Source organism: Danio rerio, chromosome 19 (genome assembly GCF_052040795.2).
Source record: "Danio rerio strain M-AB ecotype USA chromosome 19, GRCz13ab, whole genome shotgun sequence".
Classification (NCBI taxonomy): domain Eukaryota; kingdom Metazoa; phylum Chordata; class Actinopteri; order Cypriniformes; family Danionidae; genus Danio; species Danio rerio.
In genome coordinates this window covers 21,807,705-21,831,588 of record NC_141039.2, presented here as the reverse complement: position 1 = coordinate 21,831,588, position 23,884 = coordinate 21,807,705, and the positions used below count along the sequence as shown (strand labels likewise).

Genomic DNA, 23,884 nt, shown 5'->3' with positions numbered 1-23,884 from the left:
CTGTAGCCCACTGTATATTTATTACTGCTATAAGCTATTTAGCCTATGTCTATGTATGCTAACTGTCAACATTAAGCAGCAAGGAACTAAGGACTTGGAACTTACTTGGAACTAAGAACTTACATGTTGAAATAAATACATTAGCGGGATTTCTGTTTTTGCTGAATGCTATTTTGTGATTAGTATTCACAGACTGATCAATAATCACAGGGAAGACGATGTATTTTATCCACAATCCTATGTGGAGCAGAGGAGACACGCGCCCCCTCTGGAGGAAATTGGACATTTTTATACCTTTTTTCTTTTTTCAAAATGGCGCTTTACACAAGCTTACTACGGCCTAGTATTTCTTATGCCACTATTTTTTTTACAGCAACAAGCCTGACAAATAAGGCAAGAAAAAATAACAGCATAAATATAAAGTGTAATGTACTTAAATGAAATGGAGTCATAGTTTATAAAAACTGTAGAACCACTTAGTGGCCAAATGTTCACTCTGTTAGATGTGGGGAAAAATATCTAAAAATAAAAACTATTGTAGTTGATTAAATATTTGTTTATTCATACGAAAAAAAGCATTTTAAAACATCTTCAATAAAGACATTATAAACATTTGTAACGTTATTTCAATCAGGACAAAAAGCAAAAAGACTAAGACAAATTGGGGAGGACGTGCAGTGAAATATGTTGTATGAGTGTTTTGTGTAATCCTAATGACGGGGTGTAAAACGCCAATAAAAAGATTAATTATTATTATCCGTCCACGTGGGTTGCGCTGAATCCAAAATCGTTATATTGATAAGCGGTGAATGAAATACGTATTTGGGCAGATTTTCACAGACACTGATTGTCTGGATGCTGTCAGCTTTTCTAGAAGACTTTGATTTATGAGTTCGTTTCATGAAAAGAAACATCCTCCTCGGTATTTCCTGACGATGCAGAGAAAAGAGTACGAGACAAAGAGCCCAACTTTGGCGAAGGAGACACGTTTGAACAGTTTTGCTTCATAAATTGCAACATTTGAAAAGTTTTAGGAGTTTGAGTGATAACAAATGTATTAGGATTAATTGTACAGTTTTAGTAATTCCGCAGCTCACAATTTTTCATAAATTGAAAGAAATAGGTTGCTTTTTATATTTTAGTATTCTCCAAAATTATGTTTCCTGTTTTTTTTCCATCAACCGTAATTACATAAAATCAGCGTTTATATCTTTTAACACAAACTATAAAAGCTTAGCTAACTTTACACATTGTTTATGACTTTTCTTCATACTTTAAATTGTTTACAACATTCCATCATTTTCACTTGCTTAATTTTATAATTAGTATAATGTGTTTATATACCATAGCAAGTGCATATGAAAGTATACAAGTAATGGTTTTTCAAATGTTTATGTGCTTACTTAAAACCGTCTTGACCCAATACTTAGAAATAATGTGTATTCTTAACAAAAATAAACAAATTACAAAACATAAAAAATGAACTTTTAATGCATGCAGTGGGCAAGGCTACATTACATTAAATACGCGCTACTCACGGCAAAAAAAATCTTACCTTCGACAAGTTTTTGATAAGTGTGTCAGTTAATCGTATATCAGACATATCCTGCAAACAACATTACTCTTATAAATGTAAACTTATTTATCCTTACATTTGTCCACTGATCCTTCTGATAATCAGGAGATTTCATTTCGTGGTAAATTAATCCGTGAAGAAATAAGTGCACGTTGGTAAATATCATGTGCTTCCTAGAGATATGTAGCATTGGTAAAACTGCATTAGACAAACATTAGTCGATCTAAAAAGTTGATCTCCTTCTCATACTTATCCATAATGTGTCGAGTAAAGCGGATGTCCCAACACAATCTCACGGGTGGCGCTTTTTTTTTTTTTTTTTTTTTTTTTTGCTATAGCGCATTATTGTTCCCCTTTCCAGAGCATTTGGTAACTGACTGAAAATAATTTTCAGATGCTTTTCCATTTATCTGTTAGAAAACATTTAAAATTGTGCATGTCGTTTTCATTACAGGGCTGTCCGGCGATGGATGACAGGTTGTTTTAAAATGAGTTCGACTCTTCGTCCACAACGACCAATCTGCCATGACTTGGGCCACAAATGAAGGCTTCCTCGTCGCTCTTTGCACCACACTCATCGACATTTTTCCTGCCTAGTTTTCTGTAGATGTCCATAGTTTTGGTTTGACGTTTATGTTTTATTCGTCGGTTTTAGAACCAGACTTTGACCTAGCGTTCCGCTAGCTCGAGCAGTGTGACTATTTCCACACGGCGTGGTCGGCTAAGGTATCTGTAGTGGTACTCCTTCCTGATCCAAAAGCTGTTTAATGGTGCTGTTCTCAGGCGGCGCGAACCTCCTCGTCTACAAGACAAACCACTGTAGGGAAGCTCCGATGAGCCTGGAAAAATAAGTCGACAAAAGAGCAGTCGTTTCAAAGTTAACATTATGTAACATAGCAATGCTTTACAACACCTAGAATTTTAAATGCCAACAAGGAAATGTGATATTACAATCTTCACTTAAAAGTTTCAAGAAAAACACTGTAGACGCAAACAGCATGGACCGTCTTCATGGTACTGACTAGCAGTTTATAATGAATGCATGAGCGCCACTTGTGTTTAAACAGCAATATATCATTCTTCATTAAGCTTATCGATTCAATATCGGAGTCAGACATTTTGCAGAATTTTCACCCAGGCTTTATGGGTAATATTGTAAATAGCAGATGTAAAGAATGACCTTAAATTACCCTATTTTTTTCTGGTAAAACTTACCTTTTGGTGAGAAGCAAAATATACCGGCTTAACCCATTCCTGTGGAAGGACAATTTTCTTGTTGGTATTTTTTCGAGCATCCAAGGTTTTAGACAACTGGCGTGCAATGGGCTTTCACAATTTAAGCTATGCCGAGGCCCTACATGGCGCTGCTGACTCCCGTGACTCAAGCTTGGAACGTTGTGCTCAAAAGGAGGAAGGATGAGAGGGTGAGGGTTCGTAAGTGCTGAGCGTTTGATTGATGACTTCTGAAAATAAACCACCAACAGAGGAAACAGAAGATACTCCGCGAGCGATGGCCGACTATTAAACCCGTCTCACGCTCAAAGTTAACGTGTTGTTTGACGATTGGAGAGGCCTTAATTTAAATTTTCGCTCTTGATTTAAACATAGTAACATGCTATAGTGGGGCTATTAAGAAATATAATTATACCCGCTGACATTTGACAAAATTACATTCAAAGCCAGTTTGAAGTTTTGCAGAATTACCATTACCTGATGGCAGTTTGTGGTTTATTCCAATGTTCAGGTCAATCCGTAGAACTTTTTTGAGCAACTCCACTCTCAAGATAGATGCTGGCGCTTTGGTCATCGTTGTCATTACAATCGTTAAAAAAGCAGTAGTCAAAAAACGAAAGTCAAAGTGTTTTTATCGGTTATGTGACGAGATAAGTCTTTCCCCAATACTGTAACCAGTGAGGCTAAGTTATGTCTGTTATGTTTTTTTTTATCGCATGCGCCCTAGGCCAGAATTTCAGCTCATCTCATATTACTATAAATAATACACATGAATGAAATCTCTTAATTCCCCTCACACACTTTTACCTTAAGGTTTAGGCTGTTACTTCTTAAGAGTAAGACTTTTAAAGATAGCAAATTGCTATAAATACAAAGAATCGGCATAGAATACATTATTTATAAAACGATCCTTATTTAAATGACTTATGCAGTACCTCAATGCAATACTATCATGAAAGATAAATTCATTTATATTCAATATTCTGAAGGATTCACAGTCTCTCATTCAGTCTTGTTTCAACGGAGTACTGCGTAGTCCTCTGTAAATTATACGCTTCATACGAAATATTCAATTGGAGCCTTATTAAGCATGCACATCCTTAATGTTTGGACAGTGAGGAGTGTTAATACTAAAACTGAATTTCACAAAATACCTTATCTGTGCTCTCTTTTGTTTCACAATTTAGCTTCCACTAAACCTTACATTGTATGTTATAGTCTGCAGTGAAAATGTGGCTCTGTGACAAATTGGTTCTTTACGATCTTTATTCACATTGGATAAAAGCGTCTCCTAAGTTAATGAATTGAAATACAGCTAGCTTATTTGAATAGTAGAACTGGCGTGCGTGTTGTCTGGCACTTTTAGATTATTAAAAACGTTGTTAGCGATTTACATTTCTGTGTAGGCTATTTGTGGATAGTATGTGTATTCTGATTGAACGTTATGGAAAAATGTGCTTGTCGTTTGTAGTTTTAGTGGTTATTTACTAAACAAAGAGTTCCAGGCTTGCACATGATCAATCTTACTTGCCAAAAGGTCTGACCGACTCCCCCGCAACCCATTTTAAAGCTTCTAGCTGTGCTCGAATCAAATCCTGGCAGAACAGGGGGTGAAAAAGCTACATTTGATAGATTCACGTGTTTGTCTTGAAGTAATGACTTAGCAGTTTCATGTTTAGCCTACACTTACATACATTAACGTTTAACGACGTTATTTGCTTTGGATGTTTTTGGTTTAACTATTTTTCATTGCATTATTCTATGAATGAAAATAGAAAAAAAAAAGTTAGCGTACTGGGTGATGGAGCTTTTCACACGTTGTCGAAAACATCCTGTTAATTCAACAAAACTTATTTGAGTTTATCAAATTAAGGTTTACACACTATCCCCTTTATCCCCTATGTTCAACGCACGCTAAGTTATTTGTTATGGATCGTCTTGTTAAATTTACGAATAAAGTGTAGATTGGTAAATTATTGTGGATGTCAGTTATTATTAATTGTAAAGTTATTATTGTTGGCCTTAAGTGAATAAATTATAAACTGTCAAACTTTTTTTCTATTATTATTATCATTATTATTATTATTATTATTAGCAACACCAACATTAATTAATTGAACTGCTTATGTTGCTAATGTTTTTACACATCGCATTGTTGTTGGCCTAAAAATGGCAAAAAAAAAAGGCATTTAAAACATTTCTCCCACAGGCACCACGAAAGGCCTATAGAAGACTGTTAGGACAATCAATGGGATTGCTTGCACTTTTCAAAACATCCAGTACTGCAGGAAATGACGTCGCACCATTACACTGTGGCCGTTTAGTCTTTTCTTAATGTCTTTTAAAACCAATTTTGCTAAATTTTCCTTATTTGAACTAAACAGCCGCATTTGAGCAAGATATCAGATTCTGATTGTCTATTTTCTGTTTCTGATCCTTTTGTTGAGTGATTCAAATGCAAATACGTAACCCCCTCAGATTCTTTCTTTCTTTTATTTATTTTTTCAGAAGTTGAGCAGCATGGAATATCTAACATGGAATGTCTAAATATTTGAACAAATAAAAAGTATGAGCATTTGATCGTTGACTTTCGACTGTTTAAGCATGGCATGGTAATATTTCATGCCATGTAATATTTCACTAGGTAATATTTTTACACTTTGAAATTTGATGAATAATCTTGCCTGTTTACATTTATTTGTTCATATGATTTCAACATTGATATTACAGGAAAAAAAACATTTTTCCCTTCTACCCATTTTCTGGAGGAGCTGGGCTAAATAACACAATCTATTGTCCATGGAAACATAAATACATAAAAAAAACTCACGCTGTATTTTAAGACTGAATAATATGGAAATTTCCTCAAGTGCAAAATGCAAAACAGAAAAGAAATCTTGGACTGCAAACAAATTAAAAAACTTAAATTCACATTTATACATAATATATAAAATTGTGTTCTATGTGCTCTTACCCTGTATTTAAAAAAGGCCTACATATATCCCCATGATACCATGGTATTTGAGCTTATAAGAACTTCATTTTCCTTTCTAAACGTATAAAGTAGAAACAACAAGCTCAGTTCACCTGAGGCAACGTCAGGAAAACTATATGAACCAAATAAACGCAGTTGAAAATTCAGTCAATACAAGAAACCCAAATGTGTGCCGTGGACAGGGAACAAAATACACTGCGCCACTATAAATGCGTCAGTTTGGGTGCTTCCTGAATTCTTCCCTGAGAATAGTGTGGTGTTAAGTCTGTGAATGTGCATGGGTTTGAATCGCATGCTCCTTGCTGATGGCTGTTTCCCATGGTAATAGCGCCATTGTAGTCTATATTGCCTTGAGATGGATGCGGTAGGTGCGTCAGGCCAAAAACCGAGGCCCCCATACCCACCAAAGAATCCGAGTAACCTCCACCGCCACTGACATAGACAGGGCTGCCCTGCACTTGCGTTCCGTAATTGTTGTTGCCTTGTATATGATGCGTGTCGTATTCTGGAGTGGCTGTACCAGTTCCCTGATACCGCTTCTGTGGAGGCGGGCAGTTGTTCAGAGGAGGATATGACGTAGGAAGGCTGTATGTATTAGATTGAGGTTTGTTATACGATGCTGGAGAGGGTGAGTCGTAGGTTACGCTGTTTACCAAAGAATGCATTGAACTTAAATATGCACTTCCACCCCCTCCTCCGCCCCCGGATGACAAGGATACTGGGCTGTGAGGAGACTGTGCTCCAGGAGATGGCATCATTCCAAGCCCCTTCTGGTCTTTCTTGTACTTCATCCTGCGATTCTGGAACCATATTTTAATCTGCCTTTCCGTCAGGTTAAGCAGATTTGCCATTTCTACTCGTCGTGGTCGACAGAGGTAACGGTTAAAATGGAACTCTTTCTCCAACTCCACGAGTTGAGCAGATGTGTATGCAGTACGTGCGCGCTTAGAGGCGGCCGAACCAGGGGGACTTTTGTCTCCAGCGCAGCTCTCTACTGTATGAGTACAAAAAAAAGTAAAACGAAGCGTTATTGCGCATGTCCAAGTAAATGGTTCTCACTGCACATCCTCTTTACATGATACATCCATTGCTTTTAATATTGTTAACTGGGTGTTGTTATTGTAGCTATCAGACAACATATGACTGCGCCATGAAAAAGTATTACATCTTTTCAATAATACATTATGCATATAATACAATAAGTCACTAGCCAATTGTATCCCTAAACGCTATTATTTTAACTGCATTTTTTCATCACTTTGTGTTTCCAAATCATAGCAATTCTCAAATAAATTGATTGTCTGCTGAATTATGTAGCTAACATCAAAGATTTGGCTTTTAAATAATTAAATAATGCAGTTCCAGGCAATGCATTTAACATCAAAACAGTCTAACCTACTACCAAATGTTACATTTATGTAGTCAGCACACCTTTTTTAACAAAAGCGACAGCAGATATAATATGCTAAATAAAATGTAATACTAAAGTAATAAAATCTGTCTAAAATTAGATGCGTTAACATGTATTCAATTATATATTCCGTCGAACATTTTAATATGCAAGTTTAATTTTAGGTGCTTTAATGTGGTTGATGTAATCACCTGAAATGATACTACAGGATTTCTGCTTTGTGTTCTGACGGGACTCCTTCATCCAAGGGAAAATGTGTTTCCTTGTGGATGGTGTTGGTGATACGTGGACTGGATTCTTGGCGGCGGAATCAATGTTTGGAATTTGATTCAGGGAACTGGGGGACGATGGTCCAGAAGGGGCAGTAGGGGGCTGTTTGTTGTCGGAGGTGTCTGTTACTGTAGCTTGTGTTCCGTTAATTTGTTGGCAGACCTCGGACATTTCATTGGATGTGTGCAGACCTGCAGATATACCAGGGGACTGCAGAGAGCAGGCCGGTCGATGGTACTCACTTTCCGCATGAAGGGCCTGGAGATACTGCTGCTGACTGGCATCATAACCTAAACCGTTTGCGCTTTGATAAGGGAGGCCACTGTAAATTGCCGAGCCGTCGCAGTAGGTTGCCTTTTGCATCTCGCCGTTTCCCAATGTTTATTTCACTTTCTGACAAGGTCCTGACACCTTTGTAGAAGAACATTGGCTCAACGTAGTCACGTGACACCTCTTCGCCAATGGGCTCTACGGGTAAACCTACGGTGAGAGAAGACACGGTGAGCGGGTGAAAATAAGGCCTATCCATCTTACTTTTCAAAGCTCGGCTGACAGTGTGGCGAGACTGGGAGAGCCGGTCACCACTTACCTTATGGCCATTTGCAACAATAGACAACATAACTCCACACCACAAAGAACATGATCGCCGTTTAAACAATGGAACTCAATCACACTGTCCAATAAAACGCTATATGTTAACAATCCAGTAAAAAATATACAATCTAAAAACTAATTTGTTTTTTGTCTAAATTTAAAAATGAAGGCAACTCAAAAAACAGGCAAACCTGTTTGTGTTAGTCATAATTTTATCCAAATTTGCTTTGAAACTGCCTAATCTTTTTATGCACATGAGCACATTAAACCAATATTTCTTTTCTGAAAGAAACTTGAATTTTGTAGCAAATTTAAATCATAAGAACTGAAATAAACCATCAGCTAAACTTAATCAATTAGCAACAATCACTTATGTTACCTAAACAATTTCCTGTTTAAAAATAAATATTTATTAGCTATATGCTATTCTTTCATCTGATTTTAGTTCGTAAGGTGTTTCGTGACAGGTAAAATTCAAGCCCCTGCGTGTATTGTTTGGGTTCGAAAGCAGTAGTAGCAGAAAACCTGAAAAACCGGGCTAACACGCGTACCCATAACCACGTCATATGAGCTCTTCATCGCCAACCCCAAATAAAGTATTATGGTAACTGTAACTGGCATAAGTGGACGCATGAAAGGGTCACCGAGCCGGGAAAATGCTATCGCCGGAAGCTCGTGAGTAACCTTTGAACCGAATTAAAACCTGCATTAAAGTATTATTTTATATTCAAAAGATCTATACATTGCTTAATATAGGCTATCTCACAAACCCACGTTCCTATATAAACTTGTAATAACAAAACAGAACGAAGATTATAAACAAATATTAAGTAGGTCTAAATTGTCAAATAAATAAAAAAATATGCCAATAGACTAAAATTGTATGTTTCTGTAACAAAATCAATAGTGCACAACAACAATGATAATGATTATACAGTGGTAATCGGCTTAATATAAATAGCATTCGATGTAAAATCAAGTTTCCACATCGGTTAAAAAACAGAAATCAGGCCATAACGTCACACCACGAGACTATTTAATTAAATAGAAATTAAACAAGAGGCCTCTTCTGATTCAAAATCAGCCATCTATGCTTGAATTTCACAAATTTGCTCTCTGTCACTATAATACTGGAAAGCTAAAATAAAATAAGCTAAAGCTACAAAGCAAGAGACCCAGCTGCTGCACGGGAGGAATCTGGCTTGACTGTGAGTGAGCAAGTGTGTGCGAGTATGAACTCTCCCTGAACCGAGATTTCAGCCGCGCGGTCATAAATCACAAACTCGCCATTTAAACAGCATTGGAGAACCCTGCCTCTGTCCAGCTTACCTTCCTCTCTGACGAGCAGCGCGCAGCACGCCGCGAGCTTCTCTCATTCAGCGGCAGAAATCGATCAAACTGCAGTCCAGGATAAAGCTAAATCGAGAAGACAATAAAGCAAGAGCTGCACTTGCAATAGTCATTGGACTTGTCTGCAGTAAAGCAGCAACTCAGTTGCACTCGATGTCTCAGATTCCTTCCTTCAGTTTTTTTTGTTCGTTTTTTTGACGCAGATCAGTATAGCGGCTAGATAACAAAAATTGTCTCGTGCGCCCTGTTCGTAAAAATAGGCACATTTACACAAGCCCACATATTACATTCTGTTAAATGAACGCCTGTGTTCTCTGATCTATACTAAATGCCACCATGGGCTGCGCTCTAGTGAGTCTCTCGTTCCAGGAACGTGCACAAACTAGCACGTTAGCACATACTCATGCACACCCCAGTGAACTCCCTCGAAACAGAGCGTCACCGTAGACAAGAAAAATTATGCAAATTAAGCGCCTTCTCAAGCACAGAAAACAATCCTACTACCTTGTAAACAGTCAGTGCGGATTAAACACAACGTAATATAATCTACAGCTTAAAGATTGTTTAAAACTAGACAATTTGTTAGAAAATTATCAAATTTAAGCTTAATTGTATAAACATCTTTTCGATTATGAAAGAATTGAAAATGCTATTTGTCATAAAAGGACTGCCTTAGAGTATTTATAATTAAAAGTTAATTTATAAATCGCAGCATCAGTAATTAAAACAACAATAATATACTGAAAGACTTGAGTAAGATCCATTCATTCAACAAATAATTGATGATTAAGAATTTGACCACGGACTACCAGCAATAAAATCAAAGGTTTGTGGGAGAGGGGTTCTGTATACAAATGAATTACCACCATCAGCGTGTCTCTTTTCTTGGTCAAACTCTATATGGCCGTACATAGCCTGTTTTGGCGCGGCCCCCCTGGATTACAGATTACCAAAACTAAAGAGAAAAAAACAGGCGGCGTGGGTTGGTGAGTGGGATTTTAAAATCCTTGCGTATGCTGTTTTTCTACAATTTAAGCATTTTTGGACATTAACGCTATTGTTTCCCCTTCTTTCAATAGAACGATGACTAAGAAGTTTCATTGACGGCACTGAAATCTAATCGAAATGTAGGCATGATAAAATAACTGATTTGTTTGTATTAAAATCCCAGTAATTGTTCAAATAAACAATACTTTCAATATATAATGATTTTATATATTGAAATTATATATATATATATATATATATATATATATATATATATATATATATATAATGTGTGTGTGTGTGTATTAAAGTTATGTAATGCAATAGAGAGCTCACCTTAAACGATACAGCTCCCGTTGTTTTAGTACTGAGGCACATTCATTTGTTGGAAAATCTACGACAAGAAAAAAAGCATAATTTCTTTGTTGTTGCTTTTTCATTTTGAAACGGTAACAACAAGGAGAAATGTAAATAATAATGTCACTTTATGACTTACTGGGTGGTTTGTGGTGTACATAAAATTTATGATAAAAATCAATAAAAGCGTTTTTCTACCACCCATTTCTGTAATTTAATTTCAGACTAATTTAACAAGGCAATAAAAACATGACATCTATTTTTTATTTTATATTTATAGCAATTGGGTTACACTATTTTCATTGCACAAGTCCATTGCACTTAACAACAAAGTCAAATCATGAAATCAACAACAAATATATACTGCAAAACGACCATGGTAATTTACACCAATTAGCTTACAAACTAAAAGTATCACTAACAACATACAAAAGTTAAAAAAATTACTACTCACACCTGAATAAAAAAAAATCTACATTTTAATTCTTACACCTTTTGCTGATGCAGTTACTAGCACAAATAGGTCAATGCATGTAATAATTAAAAAGGGGAAAACAAACTACATCAAAGTAATAGATTTATGTTTAAAGTCATAAAGTACATTGATGCTTGTGTAAAAATGATGAATAAATCAAAAGAAATATCACAAGGAATAAAACATCAAGGAAATATTTTGTTTCCTTTCGAGTGAATTTAGATCGAATAGTCATTAGCTCTCGAGCAGCGGCTGCCCTAAGTCCCCAGCCCATAAATCAAGACTCGGGCGTCGTGACCCCGTGCGGCAGCGTGCTTCTGGATGATACTCCTTATATTATATCCTCGTTTCCCAAGCGAGGCTCCGCAACAAACGGGCCGCCACTGCTCTGTTGAGCTTTATTCGCTGTCTTGTGATTTATTTTTCTGGGAAAACCCAGTTTACACACCCACTACAAGCTAAAGAGCTTTACAGCCAAACACAAGAGTTGCCGAGTCCACGTGTAATACAAAGACATCATCATTCATCATTCTCATATTTAAAATCAAAACAAGGAAACAACATACAAAAATGATAACTAACTAATGGTATAAATGAACATAATTATACATCGATAAAAATACTGGGAGAGTCTATTTGTTTAGAAAAAAGTGTTTTAGAAACTATAGATCGTAGTCCATATTATCTGCGATAAACTAATTTTGTACATCTTGTTTAACGGTAAGTTTTTTTTTTTTTTTTAACTACGTATATTTTAAATGTATCTTTTATTAAATACAGACGTAGGGTACTGTTAATAAGCGAAGCATTTGTTTATCAACTTGAGTGAATATTAGTGATAATTTGTTTTGCATGACTTCCCACTAAAACATTTATTTAAAAATTCAGTCTAAGCTTTTATATTTCTTTGTATACAATATTAGATTTGCAGTGCTGCTTAAAGAATTTTTTGATTTATATTTATGCATGTAACAATTAGATTCACATTTACGCGTGTAATGTTTGTTTCACTGCCGGTTAAGGGATGAATAAAAGTTGATTTTCTAATATGCTTCAAGTTGAGTTTATTTTAATATTTTGATTCCTACTCTTATTTTATCCGCCTTTGTACGCTAAATCACCTTCTCTTTGAGCCACAAAAACTCACGAGAGTAATGAACAATCAGCGGAAATACCTCAAAATAAAATCCATCCTCATGGTGCGCAGGACTTTGTCTTTTTCAGTGTGGAAAAACATATCCGTCCATGACAGCTGTATAGCATCATCCGAAAAACGTATGGTGCTTTCGTTCTTTTACATTTTTTCTCTCCCTATATCTCCGGCATTTCTGCAAGTCCACAATGACCCAGCCCCGCTGTAGTGAAGTAGACCAGCGCTATCAGCACAACAGCAGACCGGGGTTCGTATGCCATCCACCCCCTTCATCATAATATCGCAACCATATTATGCGCCCCACTCACGTGATCCAGCGTCTATTAAAGAGGAAACCTTTTTTTACTGTGAATCATTAATGGCGAGTGTAGTTCGTCCTTTTTTTTGTCGGATAACAAAGATTGAAGCAACATGTATAGACTACTATTTTGAGTAGTATTTAAGCAGAAACAAAGCGTCATTTTACATTGTTTGTGAGAACGCATCCACCCAGCTTAATGTTTGTTGGCTAGGTGGGATCCATAAAAGCATAATTAAGCAAAATTTTGATTTGTTTTAACAAAATTTTGTGTAAAAAAAGACAAAAAAATCCAGCTTGATTACATGCTACTTGGTTTGCATATTTTAACCAAATTGGTGTTAAAACATCCAAAATTAAAAAATATATATTTGGACCTCATTACATTAATAGTCTGCTTATGTGGAAGTGTTACTGGAAAAGTAAATGGATCATATTAGCAAAATAGGGTAAAATAATATTATTTCTATACAAAATTTTCCTGACATATTTTAAAATCTAATATATATATATATATATATATATATATATATATATATATATATATATATATATATATATATATATATATATATATATATATTGCTGTAAAAAAATGTGTGCAAGGTGGCCCTCTCTCGGTGATAACGGTGTATCAGTCAAGTAAGTAATGAAAGTTAATGTTATTATTGGCGATGGTAGAAGCATCTGGTATCTGTGAGCTTGCTTGTGTCAACACAGCAACACCAAAAAAAAAAAAATGAACACGTTTTAACACTAGAAGGTATGCTACTTAGATATCATAACTTTTAGCCATACCATCTTTTCACAGAGTCGTAATCTATCAAGTCCCTCGACAAACAAAAGAAAGAAGACATGACTGGAAAAGAGGCCTTTTCTTTACGACCATTTGAGGCTTGTTTTCCGTCAGCAAAGTGTTTAGCTGAAAGCTCATCCAACAGAAGCTGTGAAGTCCCGTAGATAATTAATCACCTCGGCGATGCAGGACAGATCCCCCTTTCACCAATGCATTGTTCTGTTAAAAGCAACAACTTGAAGGAGTACATTATTTTCCCCCAGATTTTAATATGTTCTGAACTTTTTTCTTATTTTAGCTCCTCATTCCAAAATAAATAAATAAATAATATATATATATATATATATATATATATATATATATATATATATATATATATATATATATATATATATATATATAGGTATTGCGAGAATTGCGTCTGTCTCTGTGTCTCTGACCAGGACAGAGCCCACGCATTCTCGCTCCACATTGAAATAAACTAAACAATTCTGGTCTTTTTATTATTGTGATTATTATTATGCTTATGTTTATTATCATTATTATTTACTTATTTTTTTATATTAGTAGGCTATCATTTAATAAGGAACTGCAGACCTCGCGAGGGGAGAGACAAAATCTGTTTTCATCGCTGACAAGCTCTTAAGGCAAGCCAAAATTACTACCACACGCAATTTGAAGTGCGAGATAATAAAAACGAAAATAATCTTTGACTGCCGGATTGTTTAAATGTTTTTACTCTGAATTCGAAAGACGTTTGTTTAATGTGGATGACAAAAATTTAATTCTGTACAATTCAGTAGTCCATGTTTTGTTACAAAGCACAAGAGACTGACCAACACAATTGTCTTATGAACGGCTAAAACATATCAATAATAAGTATAATAATAATGTTAATAATAATAAAAAAAATTTACTATTGCACCTGTTTGCATTTGCTTTGTAACCGTCATTAAGTCAAAAAGTATAACTGAAGTATTACCATATACAAAATTACTGTGATTCACAATTAAACTTTAATAAATCACTTTGCCATCAGCATTTAACCTAAAAGTGACATTAATTCATTGAAGATACAAAAGCTATAATTTTTAGCCTACCAAACAAACAAACGTGTTGAAAACTATCAAAAATGCATGTGGTAAACTAAAAATAATTTACATTTTAAAAAGCTAAGGTTACCTACTGCAAACCTTGTTTTAAAGACTTACCGGAAAAGAAGCACCGGGTCGGTTCGACGAGTACTCGCTATAGTCGACGGTGCAAACTGCAAAGTGAAAAATCCCACCGAACGTCAGTATTTATTTCTAACCAAGGGGTATCTATTATTTAATAAGGTCATGTGAGCCAGTCAATTAAAATTTAAGTATGGTAGATAGGGAGGTGAGCTACTGATGTCATGATAGAAGTTCAAATTTCCTGTCTGTCAAGATTTCAATCGATGATTGACCACGACTATTTAAGGGCCGAAGTTTGCGTTTATTTTCTCTTTATAGTGAGAACCCACACAGATGTTAAGTTCCACAAAGTGGTAAACAGGCAACACATATATTTTTTTTCAGATTCAAAAGTCAAGTTGATGTTGTTGTCTGTGTGTGTTTGTTTACATTAAACAAAAAATATAATACCTAATTTGCAATAACTTGTAACCTATATTTTCTGTTCTTTCAATTTAAGTGATCTATTGTATACTGTTTGTGTTTTATTCTGAAATTTAGACTGTCTTTAAAAAAGGTTGTTTCAAGTAATTTAGCAGATTTTACCTTTTAATTTATGTTTAATGTCAATTAAGGTGCGCAAAGTAAGCTTTATCTAAACACGAAGTAGTTTTTGGTTTCTCCCTGAATTTTCAAATACATATTAAAGTTCCACTGCTGCCCCATGTGTTCGAAGAGTAAAAAGATCATGGTCTAGAAGGTGCTGAAAATGCCGAGGTCAGAGGTTAAGGGGTCATACGCAGTGCTTAGTTTGATGATTGGACAGCTAATTTGTGTCCTTTGCCTGACCCCATCAGTAGTTTAAACCAGTAAGTAGTCTACTGTCTACTGTCCGTCTCTAATTCATTTCAGTAGATTCCAGGAGAATGTTTATTTTATTTAATTTTTTGAGAAGCAATGGCATAAAACATGCTAGATTTGGAGCAACTTTTAAAATCTAACAATAAACTACCCTGTTGAATACTGAAAAATGAAGCAATTGGGCGGTGCAAACTACGTCGATTTGTACAAAAATTATTCTTGAAATAATAAGTGGACCAGAATTAGACAACTACGTTAGCGTCAAAAGACACTTCAATCATTATGCGCATTATTATTTGTCAACAGAGCCAAAACGTTAGTATTGCGAATTTATATTCCTATGTATATATATATATATATATATATATATATATATATATATATATATATATATATATATATATATACTTTACAATTTGACTTGTAAAGTGCACATTTTCCGTAAACTCGTATAATGTGGCAATCAAATAAGCAATACTGTACACAATTAGTCAAAACTTAGGTAAAACGTAGTCTGTGCATTTAAAGACTTTCTTAAAGATCAAAATAACTATTAAACTGCTATCAAGCTTCAGGAAATAGCCAAATAACAAAATTCATCTTGGTCACATGAATTAACTTGAAATATAATTCACAATAAAGTCATATTTATTTTTCACGATTAGCCTACAATTACTTGCACACAGGCTTACTAAAACTTGACATCTTTTACCAATATACAAATGACCAAATACACGAATATTCACAGCTTTGATGACGTAAATACACTTAATAACACTCTAAAATGCGGTTCTAAGACAAATGAGATAACTACTTCAGGAAGATTATTCCTATATTATTGTGCCTTCATGTTAAAACTTCGGTTTGTACACGCGTCACTATAGCGTTGATTCCCACAAACAAGACTAAGTGACTCGGTTAACGACAGAAAACAAAACGAGCCATTGTCCAAGTTAAAGTACATTCTACTATTGTTCCTTTAAGGGAGGCAATTCTATTTTACAGGAAGAATGGGATTTCCAAACTACAATGGAGGAAGAGGTTGTGAATGCGAAGTTAGGTTGCCACTTTGGGCATTTAATAAAAAGTAACCCTGTGAAGTTCCGATCCAAATACTGCTAAGTGTTCTTCTTTCTTGTTCAGTTCCGTTTGTGCCGATTTGCTTCTAGCACTATAGGTTAGAGGAACACGGCGTAGGAAGCAGCGTTTGCTGCTGCTGAGTGGCGTCCGTTTTCACGTGATGGTTGGAGGGTGCAGAGCTCGAGGAGCGGATCTTTGTATTGGGCAGCTTGTGGTCTTTCTTCCACTTCATGCGGCGGTTCTGAAACCAGATTTTCACCTGACGCTCAGAAAGACACATAGTGTGCGCTATCTCCACACGTCGACGTCGAGTCAGGTATCGGTTAAAATGGAACTCTTTTTCAAGCTCAAGAGCCTGCTGGCGCGTGTAGGCGGTGCGAGACCTCTTGGGCACTCCTCCAGAGTAGCTGGCGGTCACTAAACACACAAACACATAACCAAGCAGGTGTTATTGACAATCTCAGGTATTAGTGAGATGTCAGATAATTAGCACACTTATAAAATAATTGTAGAGCCCTAAACGAGTAGAGTAAGAAACAATGTATCACTCTCTGTCGATGATTCCCTCTTCCACGATCTTTAAATCATTTGGTAACATTGCAACATGCGTCAATGCCTATGGGAAAATTGCTCAATTAAAAGGCCTATTTAGTGTGATCTCGTTTAAGAACAATTTTTTTGTCATACAAACAAATAGCAAATGGTCCGGGCGGACCTTCAAGGAAAATAAAATTTGCGAAAACTCCCAATCACCGGGATTTCATCTCGACGGCAGTAAATCCTCTAAATGAGCAATTACAACTGGGTTTCCTACATGCTTTCCGAAGAACGCCCTCCACAGGGCTTCTAGAGCTTTTATTGCTCGTGTACATTACTTACCGGTATTAACATGGACTTTTTTCATCCAGGGGTACACCACTGGTTCTTTACTCTTCTGTGAGCCCGGGAGAGCGTCTGACACGAGGCTACAGTCCTTGTTTCCATCCGAACCCACACAGCTTTCTGTGGTGAGGCGGGGTCCATGATTCTGCGAAACGGATTGAGGTTGCGCGTGATGACGGTCGCTGAAATCGTTGAGATCGTTGGTTGACACATTACCGTAATCATAGCTCTGCTCTTGGTAGTTTGATCGCGGGTATGATGCCTCCTCGTGATGGGGGAAGCCCGGGTCTTTCGGCCGTTCATAATAATCAGAGGATACGGGCATGTATCCGTTCTGGTGATATTCCTCGCAGGGTGGGAAAGAAGGTTCGATGTAATTTGAATTGATCAAGTAGGAACTCATGATCATTAATTTGAAAAAGTGCAACAATTCTAATTTTTATGGTGCTGTCGTATTCTGATCTCTCCAAAACCCACCTACTCCTCTGTCAAATGTACAAAGTTGCTCGGTCACGTGAGAAATGCGACCAATCAGCGCCTCCTGTGGGCATCGTGTAAACAAGCACCAATGGCAAGCCAGGCACCAGCACAGCAAAAAATGTGTTCGAAAGGTCTGTACGTCGTTTTTGTTATCAAATAAAACATATCAGAAATGAATTCAATACAGTTATCAACTGCATCATACGGAAAACAAAACTGGCTAAATGTAGACAATGTGAAATGTTACACATTGATAAATAATTGAGTTTAACAAGACATAATTTATCACGAAAGCATCCCATTGGACTGTTAATGCCCTTTCTAATGATAAATGTGCTAAAAATCTCGTTTGTTGGGTACAACGACCCGAGGTCTTGTACCTTTCAGGGACGTCCCAGTTTCTCCCAGTTGCCCGCGACCACTTTCACAAAAGCAATTCTTTCTCTGTACTTACACTATGCACCTGCTAACGAGTAGCAAAGCAACGTTTTTCAAACAAGCAACAACATTACCATCATACGTTTTTTGTTATAACCTATAACAGTCATGATTGAAAAAATACGTAAGTTTGGGGTCCAGCCATTTACATCGTAAACTGTTTGCGGAATCTCATTATTAGACGATCTGCCCAGCAGTCAAAAGTACCAAAAGCATCCACCATGAGCGGTTATATTCTATTGTAGTCTATCATAGATCTTCATTCAAAGCAAGGAATTAAAAATAGTCTAAATAAAGAAATGTGGTATTCCTTACTGCCTCAATGTAGACAAAATGTGCTGCCACAGGCCTATATCAATAAAAAAAAACTGTCCAGTTAAACTGAAGTGAACATACTGTAAAGACATTTCATGTTCTGTTCTGTAAAGAGTACTCCATTTCGGCTTCTACTCTAAACAAATAAAATGACAACAAATTAACCTCGACTTTGCTTCAGGACCTTAGCCACCATATTTGCGAGCAGCCACAGCTTGTGTATATATATATATATATATATATATATATATATATATATATATATATATATATATATATATATATATAGATATAGGCTATATATATATATATATATATATATATATATATATAGGCCTATATATATATATATATATATATATATATATATATATATATATATATATATATATAATGGCGATAAGGTGATCTAAAAATCGCTAAAAATAACAAAATAATAATGAGAGTAATGGTCATAAACATCTCTAATAAACATCAATCTCAATATAATAAACAATAATAAAACGGCAAAAATTGTATCACCTACATCTCGTTTTCTGTAAAATGAGCTACAAAAAAAAAAAAAACAATTTCAACCATTTCTATATTTGTAATAGATTTGTTGAATTGTCACGATTAATTCAACTCTAAAATATAACTCAAAAGCCCTACCTTGTGTTACTGAACAAAATATCGCCAATTTTGCAGCTGATAGACTACGCCAGGTTCCCTGCCTAGATAAAGATGCATTCCTCTTGTGACAGGTAGTTTCTAAGTTCTTTTTCCTCAGGATTTCCATATCGTGAATCCAGAAATCTGAGTGAATCTGAGCTGAAAACTCATGTTTAAATATCCACGTCAGCTTGATATTCATGTTAACTAAACTGTGCGCCACGTGCTGTTCCTCATCTATAGAACAGCTCTGTCTACCTTTCTTTAATAGCTGTACAGAGATAACTTCGGTTTGACCTCTTAGTGACTCAGTGTCCATTTCGCCGCTTATTAATCTTGTTCATTGACAGTCTTTGTTAAACAACAAGGCGTGCCCTCTGAAAATGTGACATTTTCATATTTGTTAGACGAGGTGACCTTGCATTTACCCCGGCCTTGGACTTCGTTTATCCACTCAGGGAGCAGCGTCCTTCTGGAGGTCGACATATATACAAATACAATTTTTATTTAGTAAGCGTATAAATAAATAAATAAATAAATAAATAGGGTGTGCAATATGTGTGTGTGTGTGTGTGTGTGTGTGTGTGTGTGTGTGTGTGTGTGTGTATGTGTACAACATACAATGAATATTATAATAATGTTGTTGTATTTGATTTAACTTAGAATAAATTAAGATAAATTTCTAACGACAATACAGTTATTTTGATTAAACGGTTTTAGCAAAAGAAAATATATGCAGAAGTAAATAATAGTAACAATGATCAAAAAAAAATTTACACGAACCGCATATAAAATTATACAATGTCGTCTGTTTTTCTTATTTACACCGCTCCCTTCTTTTATACAAACCAGCGGGCTAAAACCGAACACGCTGATATAAATAAACACATAGGACAACACATAGGACAAAGAAAGACTCTTTTATTAATCTTTGATTGCGGTTATTTCAATGCCTTAATGGGTTATACATTTGTTTTAACTCAACTGAATATTTCTCAGGATATTGAAGGTGAATTTTACAGTTTAATATGTAAAACGAGAAGATGCCAGTAAATAATATATACGCTTACACGTTAAACCAACTAAAAAAATTAAAACACGAGTAATGTAGATTGCAAATTATATTTTGCCAGCAAACTTTATACAAATGTTGTCTTTATAAAACAGCAAACCATTTTTAAACAATGGCTTTAAGTTTAGTTTAATCCAGTGTGTTATTATCTTTCACTTGAACCAACTCCTTGTAGAAAATACAACACGATATCATATTTGAGGCCAGAATAGCAAAATTATAGTCCTATTGAATGTTTGCTTGATTTTACCAATATTTTTTTCAACCGCATGATTTGCTGTATCCTGCAATTACACACCTCCCCGTGTAATTTTGTGCTTTGCCGACTATTTCTGGTGTCCTATAAGATGAATTTTGAATTGTCATCGCTTCTTTAAAGCCCCTGCACTCACATTGAACATAAAACATAAAACTTTTGACAATTTAATTTGAATTTAGATTTGAGTAATGGGTATTCTCTACATTTTCTGTAACACAAATTGATACCTTTTCTCGGAAGGTTTTAGCTATTTGCGCTACTTATGTTTGTGTGTTTATGAAATTTATATAACATTTTCTTCTTCCCAAAGTGATGAGTGCTAAATTATATTGTTCTATATTATATTTACATTTATATTATTATATTGTGTTTATTTTTAAGGCAATGTCAAGTCATTTTATTGCAGTTCTCAATTTCGTGGCTCCCTCGTTTTTTTCTTGCTATACTGGTTAAAAATAATGTTATAAAACAATTATTTTACTTGCATAGTATTTTTAGTTCATATTTATTTATGTTTTTTTACTGTCTTTATTTAAACTTAACGAATGCTATTTTTTAAGGTGCTTAACAAGAACAAAACACCTCTGAAGTCTGAAGTATATGCAAACAATGTTCGTTCCAAAACAACCATTTGTAAATGCAAATGTATTGTTGAGTTTTTGGTCATCAAATACTATTTATTCAGAGGAAATTCACCAATCAAATCCCTTAATAAAAAAGGAATACTCGATCTTTGGAATTGGCGGAGTAGGTAGTCTCTTGGGATGCTAACCTAGGGTCACCCAGCTTGCAGGGTTCATCGCGAGGTTAGACCAGAACTCACGGGATTCACAGCTATTCCATCTTTTGTGCCATTATAAAAGTGGCACTGCGCTCTACAAGAACAGATGACAGCTACTTGTTCTGCTTTAAACTTTTGACCTCGATCCTCCCCCTACCTTTAAGACTTCTTTCTATCAGACAAACACAAATAAACAGATGGACACAAACAAGCCCTCAAACTCATCAACTTTCGTTTCAACACTGTCGTTTTCCCACATATATTATTTATACCTTCAATTATCATTAATGTTAGGTCAAAACTATTAATATGTTATTAAATAAATTTCTATCTACAGGCAGCTTGGCCTGATATATAATGTATGTCCTAATGGCCTTAGATTCTACTGATACCCATGCTGTATCCAGATTCGTGAACCACGTATATTCTATCGACAGTCTCTGCTATTAAAGGTGTACGCGGGAGTTATTATTCTTTCTATTTTCTATCCTAAAAGAAAGGGGCGCCAATGCGGGTGACACTGAACTTGGCCAAAAGCGAGCTCTGCTGGTGGTTTATGGCGTGTGCACATTCATCTTCCTGCCGCCACTGACCTCACGGTGAACCAGGAGCGAAGACATTTTTCTTCAGTCCCTCTCCCCTTTATTATCTGTCGAGTTCTGTCTTTCTCTTCATCTCTAGCTCGCTCTCATCAATTGAAGTGTGCGGTTGTTATGCGCATTTCCTCAACACAACTTCTGCATTATCGTTAATATTTTTCCCCGAGAATAAAACGTTTTATATGCCGTTAACATAACATAAAACAGTATGATTGATTATGATAACTACATGTGCTTAAACTTGTTGATAATTATAATTGCTCACTCTTAATCAAATTTAAAGTAACAAATATTAACGAATTATTTATACTGATAACTCAAATATATTCTGAACAATATAATATTTTTGCAGATAGATAGATAGATAGATAGATAGATAGATAGATAGATAGATAGATAGATAGATAGATAGATAGATAGATAGATAGATACTCTGGTGTGTTGCTTTCATCAATATCTGAAGGGTGAGATTGATACCACCAAAAAGTAAACAAAAAGTCATACAAGTCATTACTTTATGCAGAGCAAGGAGCAAAAATATTGTATTAGGATTGTATATAAATAAACACATAGGACAAAGAAAGACTCTTTTAATAATCTTTGATTACGGTTATTTCAATGCCTTAATGGGTTATTAATTTGTTTTAACTCAACTGAATATTTCTCAGGATGTTGAAGGTGAATTTTACAGTGTAATGTGTAAAACGAGAAGATGCCAGTAAATAATATATACACGTTAAACCAACTAAAATAATTAAAACACTATAATGTAGATGGCAGATTGAATAATGTAAATGGCAAATTATATATTTGCCAGCAAACTTTATACAAATGTTGACTTTATACAACAAAACATTTTTAAACAATGGATTTAAGGTCAGTTTAATCCAGTGTATTATTATCATGTACACTTGACCCAACTCCTTGTATAAAATACTATACGATATCATATGGTGATACCACTAAAAAGTAAACAAAAACTCATACAAGTCATTACTTTATGCAGAGCAAGGAGCAAAAATATTGTATTAGGACGAAATCAGATAATCAAAGAGCAATCCCCATCTGCCCGGCAAGGTATTCACAATGCAACCCCCTCAGTTAGCGCATTAGGAACTGAGTGCATTTCTGTTCTGCTCATTGTTTTACCGAGAGCCTAAAGAAAACTTTGTTACAGAAGCGTAAAACCGAAATAAACCAACTTGAACTTACCAAGAGCTGGCCCTCGGTCGCCCGAGTAAATCCGGTCGGTGCGTTTCCAGTCCATAGCAATCTGGCTTGTTAGAAGCAGTTGCTGGTGCAGTCAAGAAACACCTCTACGGTCTACAGAGAAAGAAAACGAAGCTCCACGTCAGTGCGATTTAACTTTATATGCCATATAGTGTCGACTCCCCAAAACCATAAAACTGACTTTAATTGCCACCACGTGACTGTTTTATGGCAAGTGAGCCTATCTGCAGTCTCAGTCCGAGTGAATTTTACGATCTAATTCGTGGACCAAACACTCATTATTTATCTTACCAGCCAATGTCGTGGATCCAGAATGGTAAAGGGTCTAGTAAAGTTTTCCCTCAAAACCGTGATTTCCAAAGAAGGAGGAAAATTAATGAATGAGAAGAGTGCTGGACACTGGGCGTGGATGCACACTCTCATTGACAAGTTGGCAAGGGGACCTAAGAAATTGGCGCGTCATATACCTGTTGATTCAACAATGTTGAACAACTCAAAGTTTTAAAGAAATGATCGAATTAATCTAAAGCACCGGAATTGTGGAATATTTATTTAATTTCAGTTTTACATGACCAATGCTTAAC

General features: G+C 35.5%; 3 protein-coding genes and 1 pseudogene across 16 annotated transcripts in view; 1 reads left to right on the top strand and 3 right to left on the bottom strand.

Moving 5' to 3' along the window:
- evx1 (even-skipped homeobox 1) overlaps window positions 1–23,884 on the top strand; it is a 148,775-nt gene that overhangs the window by 80,587 nt on the left and 44,304 nt on the right. The window lies entirely within an intron of this gene.
- si:dkey-25e11.10p (si:dkey-25e11.10, pseudogene) lies at window positions 2,120–2,977 on the bottom strand (annotated as a pseudogene). Its single transcript, NR_186844.1, has 2 exons — window positions 2,792–2,977; window positions 2,120–2,415 (listed from the first exon to the last, which is right to left on the bottom strand). The product of NR_186844.1 is annotated as a si:dkey-25e11.10, pseudogene (transcript).
- hoxa3a (homeobox A3a) lies at window positions 5,284–23,618 on the bottom strand. 6 transcript variants are annotated; one of them, XM_087294941.1, is made up of 5 exons: window positions 23,592–23,618; window positions 23,283–23,393; window positions 10,753–10,810; window positions 7,407–7,965; window positions 5,284–6,798 (listed from the first exon to the last, which is right to left on the bottom strand). In XM_087294941.1, the coding sequence occupies exons 4-5, from the start codon at window positions 7,846–7,848 to the stop codon at window positions 6,008–6,010; spliced, it is 1,233 nt and encodes a 410-aa protein (XP_087151067.1). In that variant the 5' UTR covers window positions 7,849–7,965; window positions 10,753–10,810; window positions 23,283–23,393; window positions 23,592–23,618; the 3' UTR covers window positions 5,284–6,007. The 6 variants fall into 6 exon arrangements, with proteins under 6 accessions (XP_087151067.1, XP_087151069.1, XP_087151066.1 ...); XM_087294943.1 differs by lacking the exon at window positions 10,753–10,810; XM_087294940.1 differs by lacking the exons at window positions 23,283–23,393; window positions 23,592–23,618 and adding an exon at window positions 12,424–12,626.
- hoxa4a (homeobox A4a) lies at window positions 16,144–17,941 on the bottom strand. The gene is made up of 2 exons (NM_131535.1): window positions 17,473–17,941; window positions 16,144–17,010 (listed from the first exon to the last, which is right to left on the bottom strand). The coding sequence occupies exons 1-2, from the start codon at window positions 17,882–17,884 to the stop codon at window positions 16,685–16,687; spliced, it is 738 nt and encodes a 245-aa protein (NP_571610.1). The 5' UTR covers window positions 17,885–17,941; the 3' UTR covers window positions 16,144–16,684.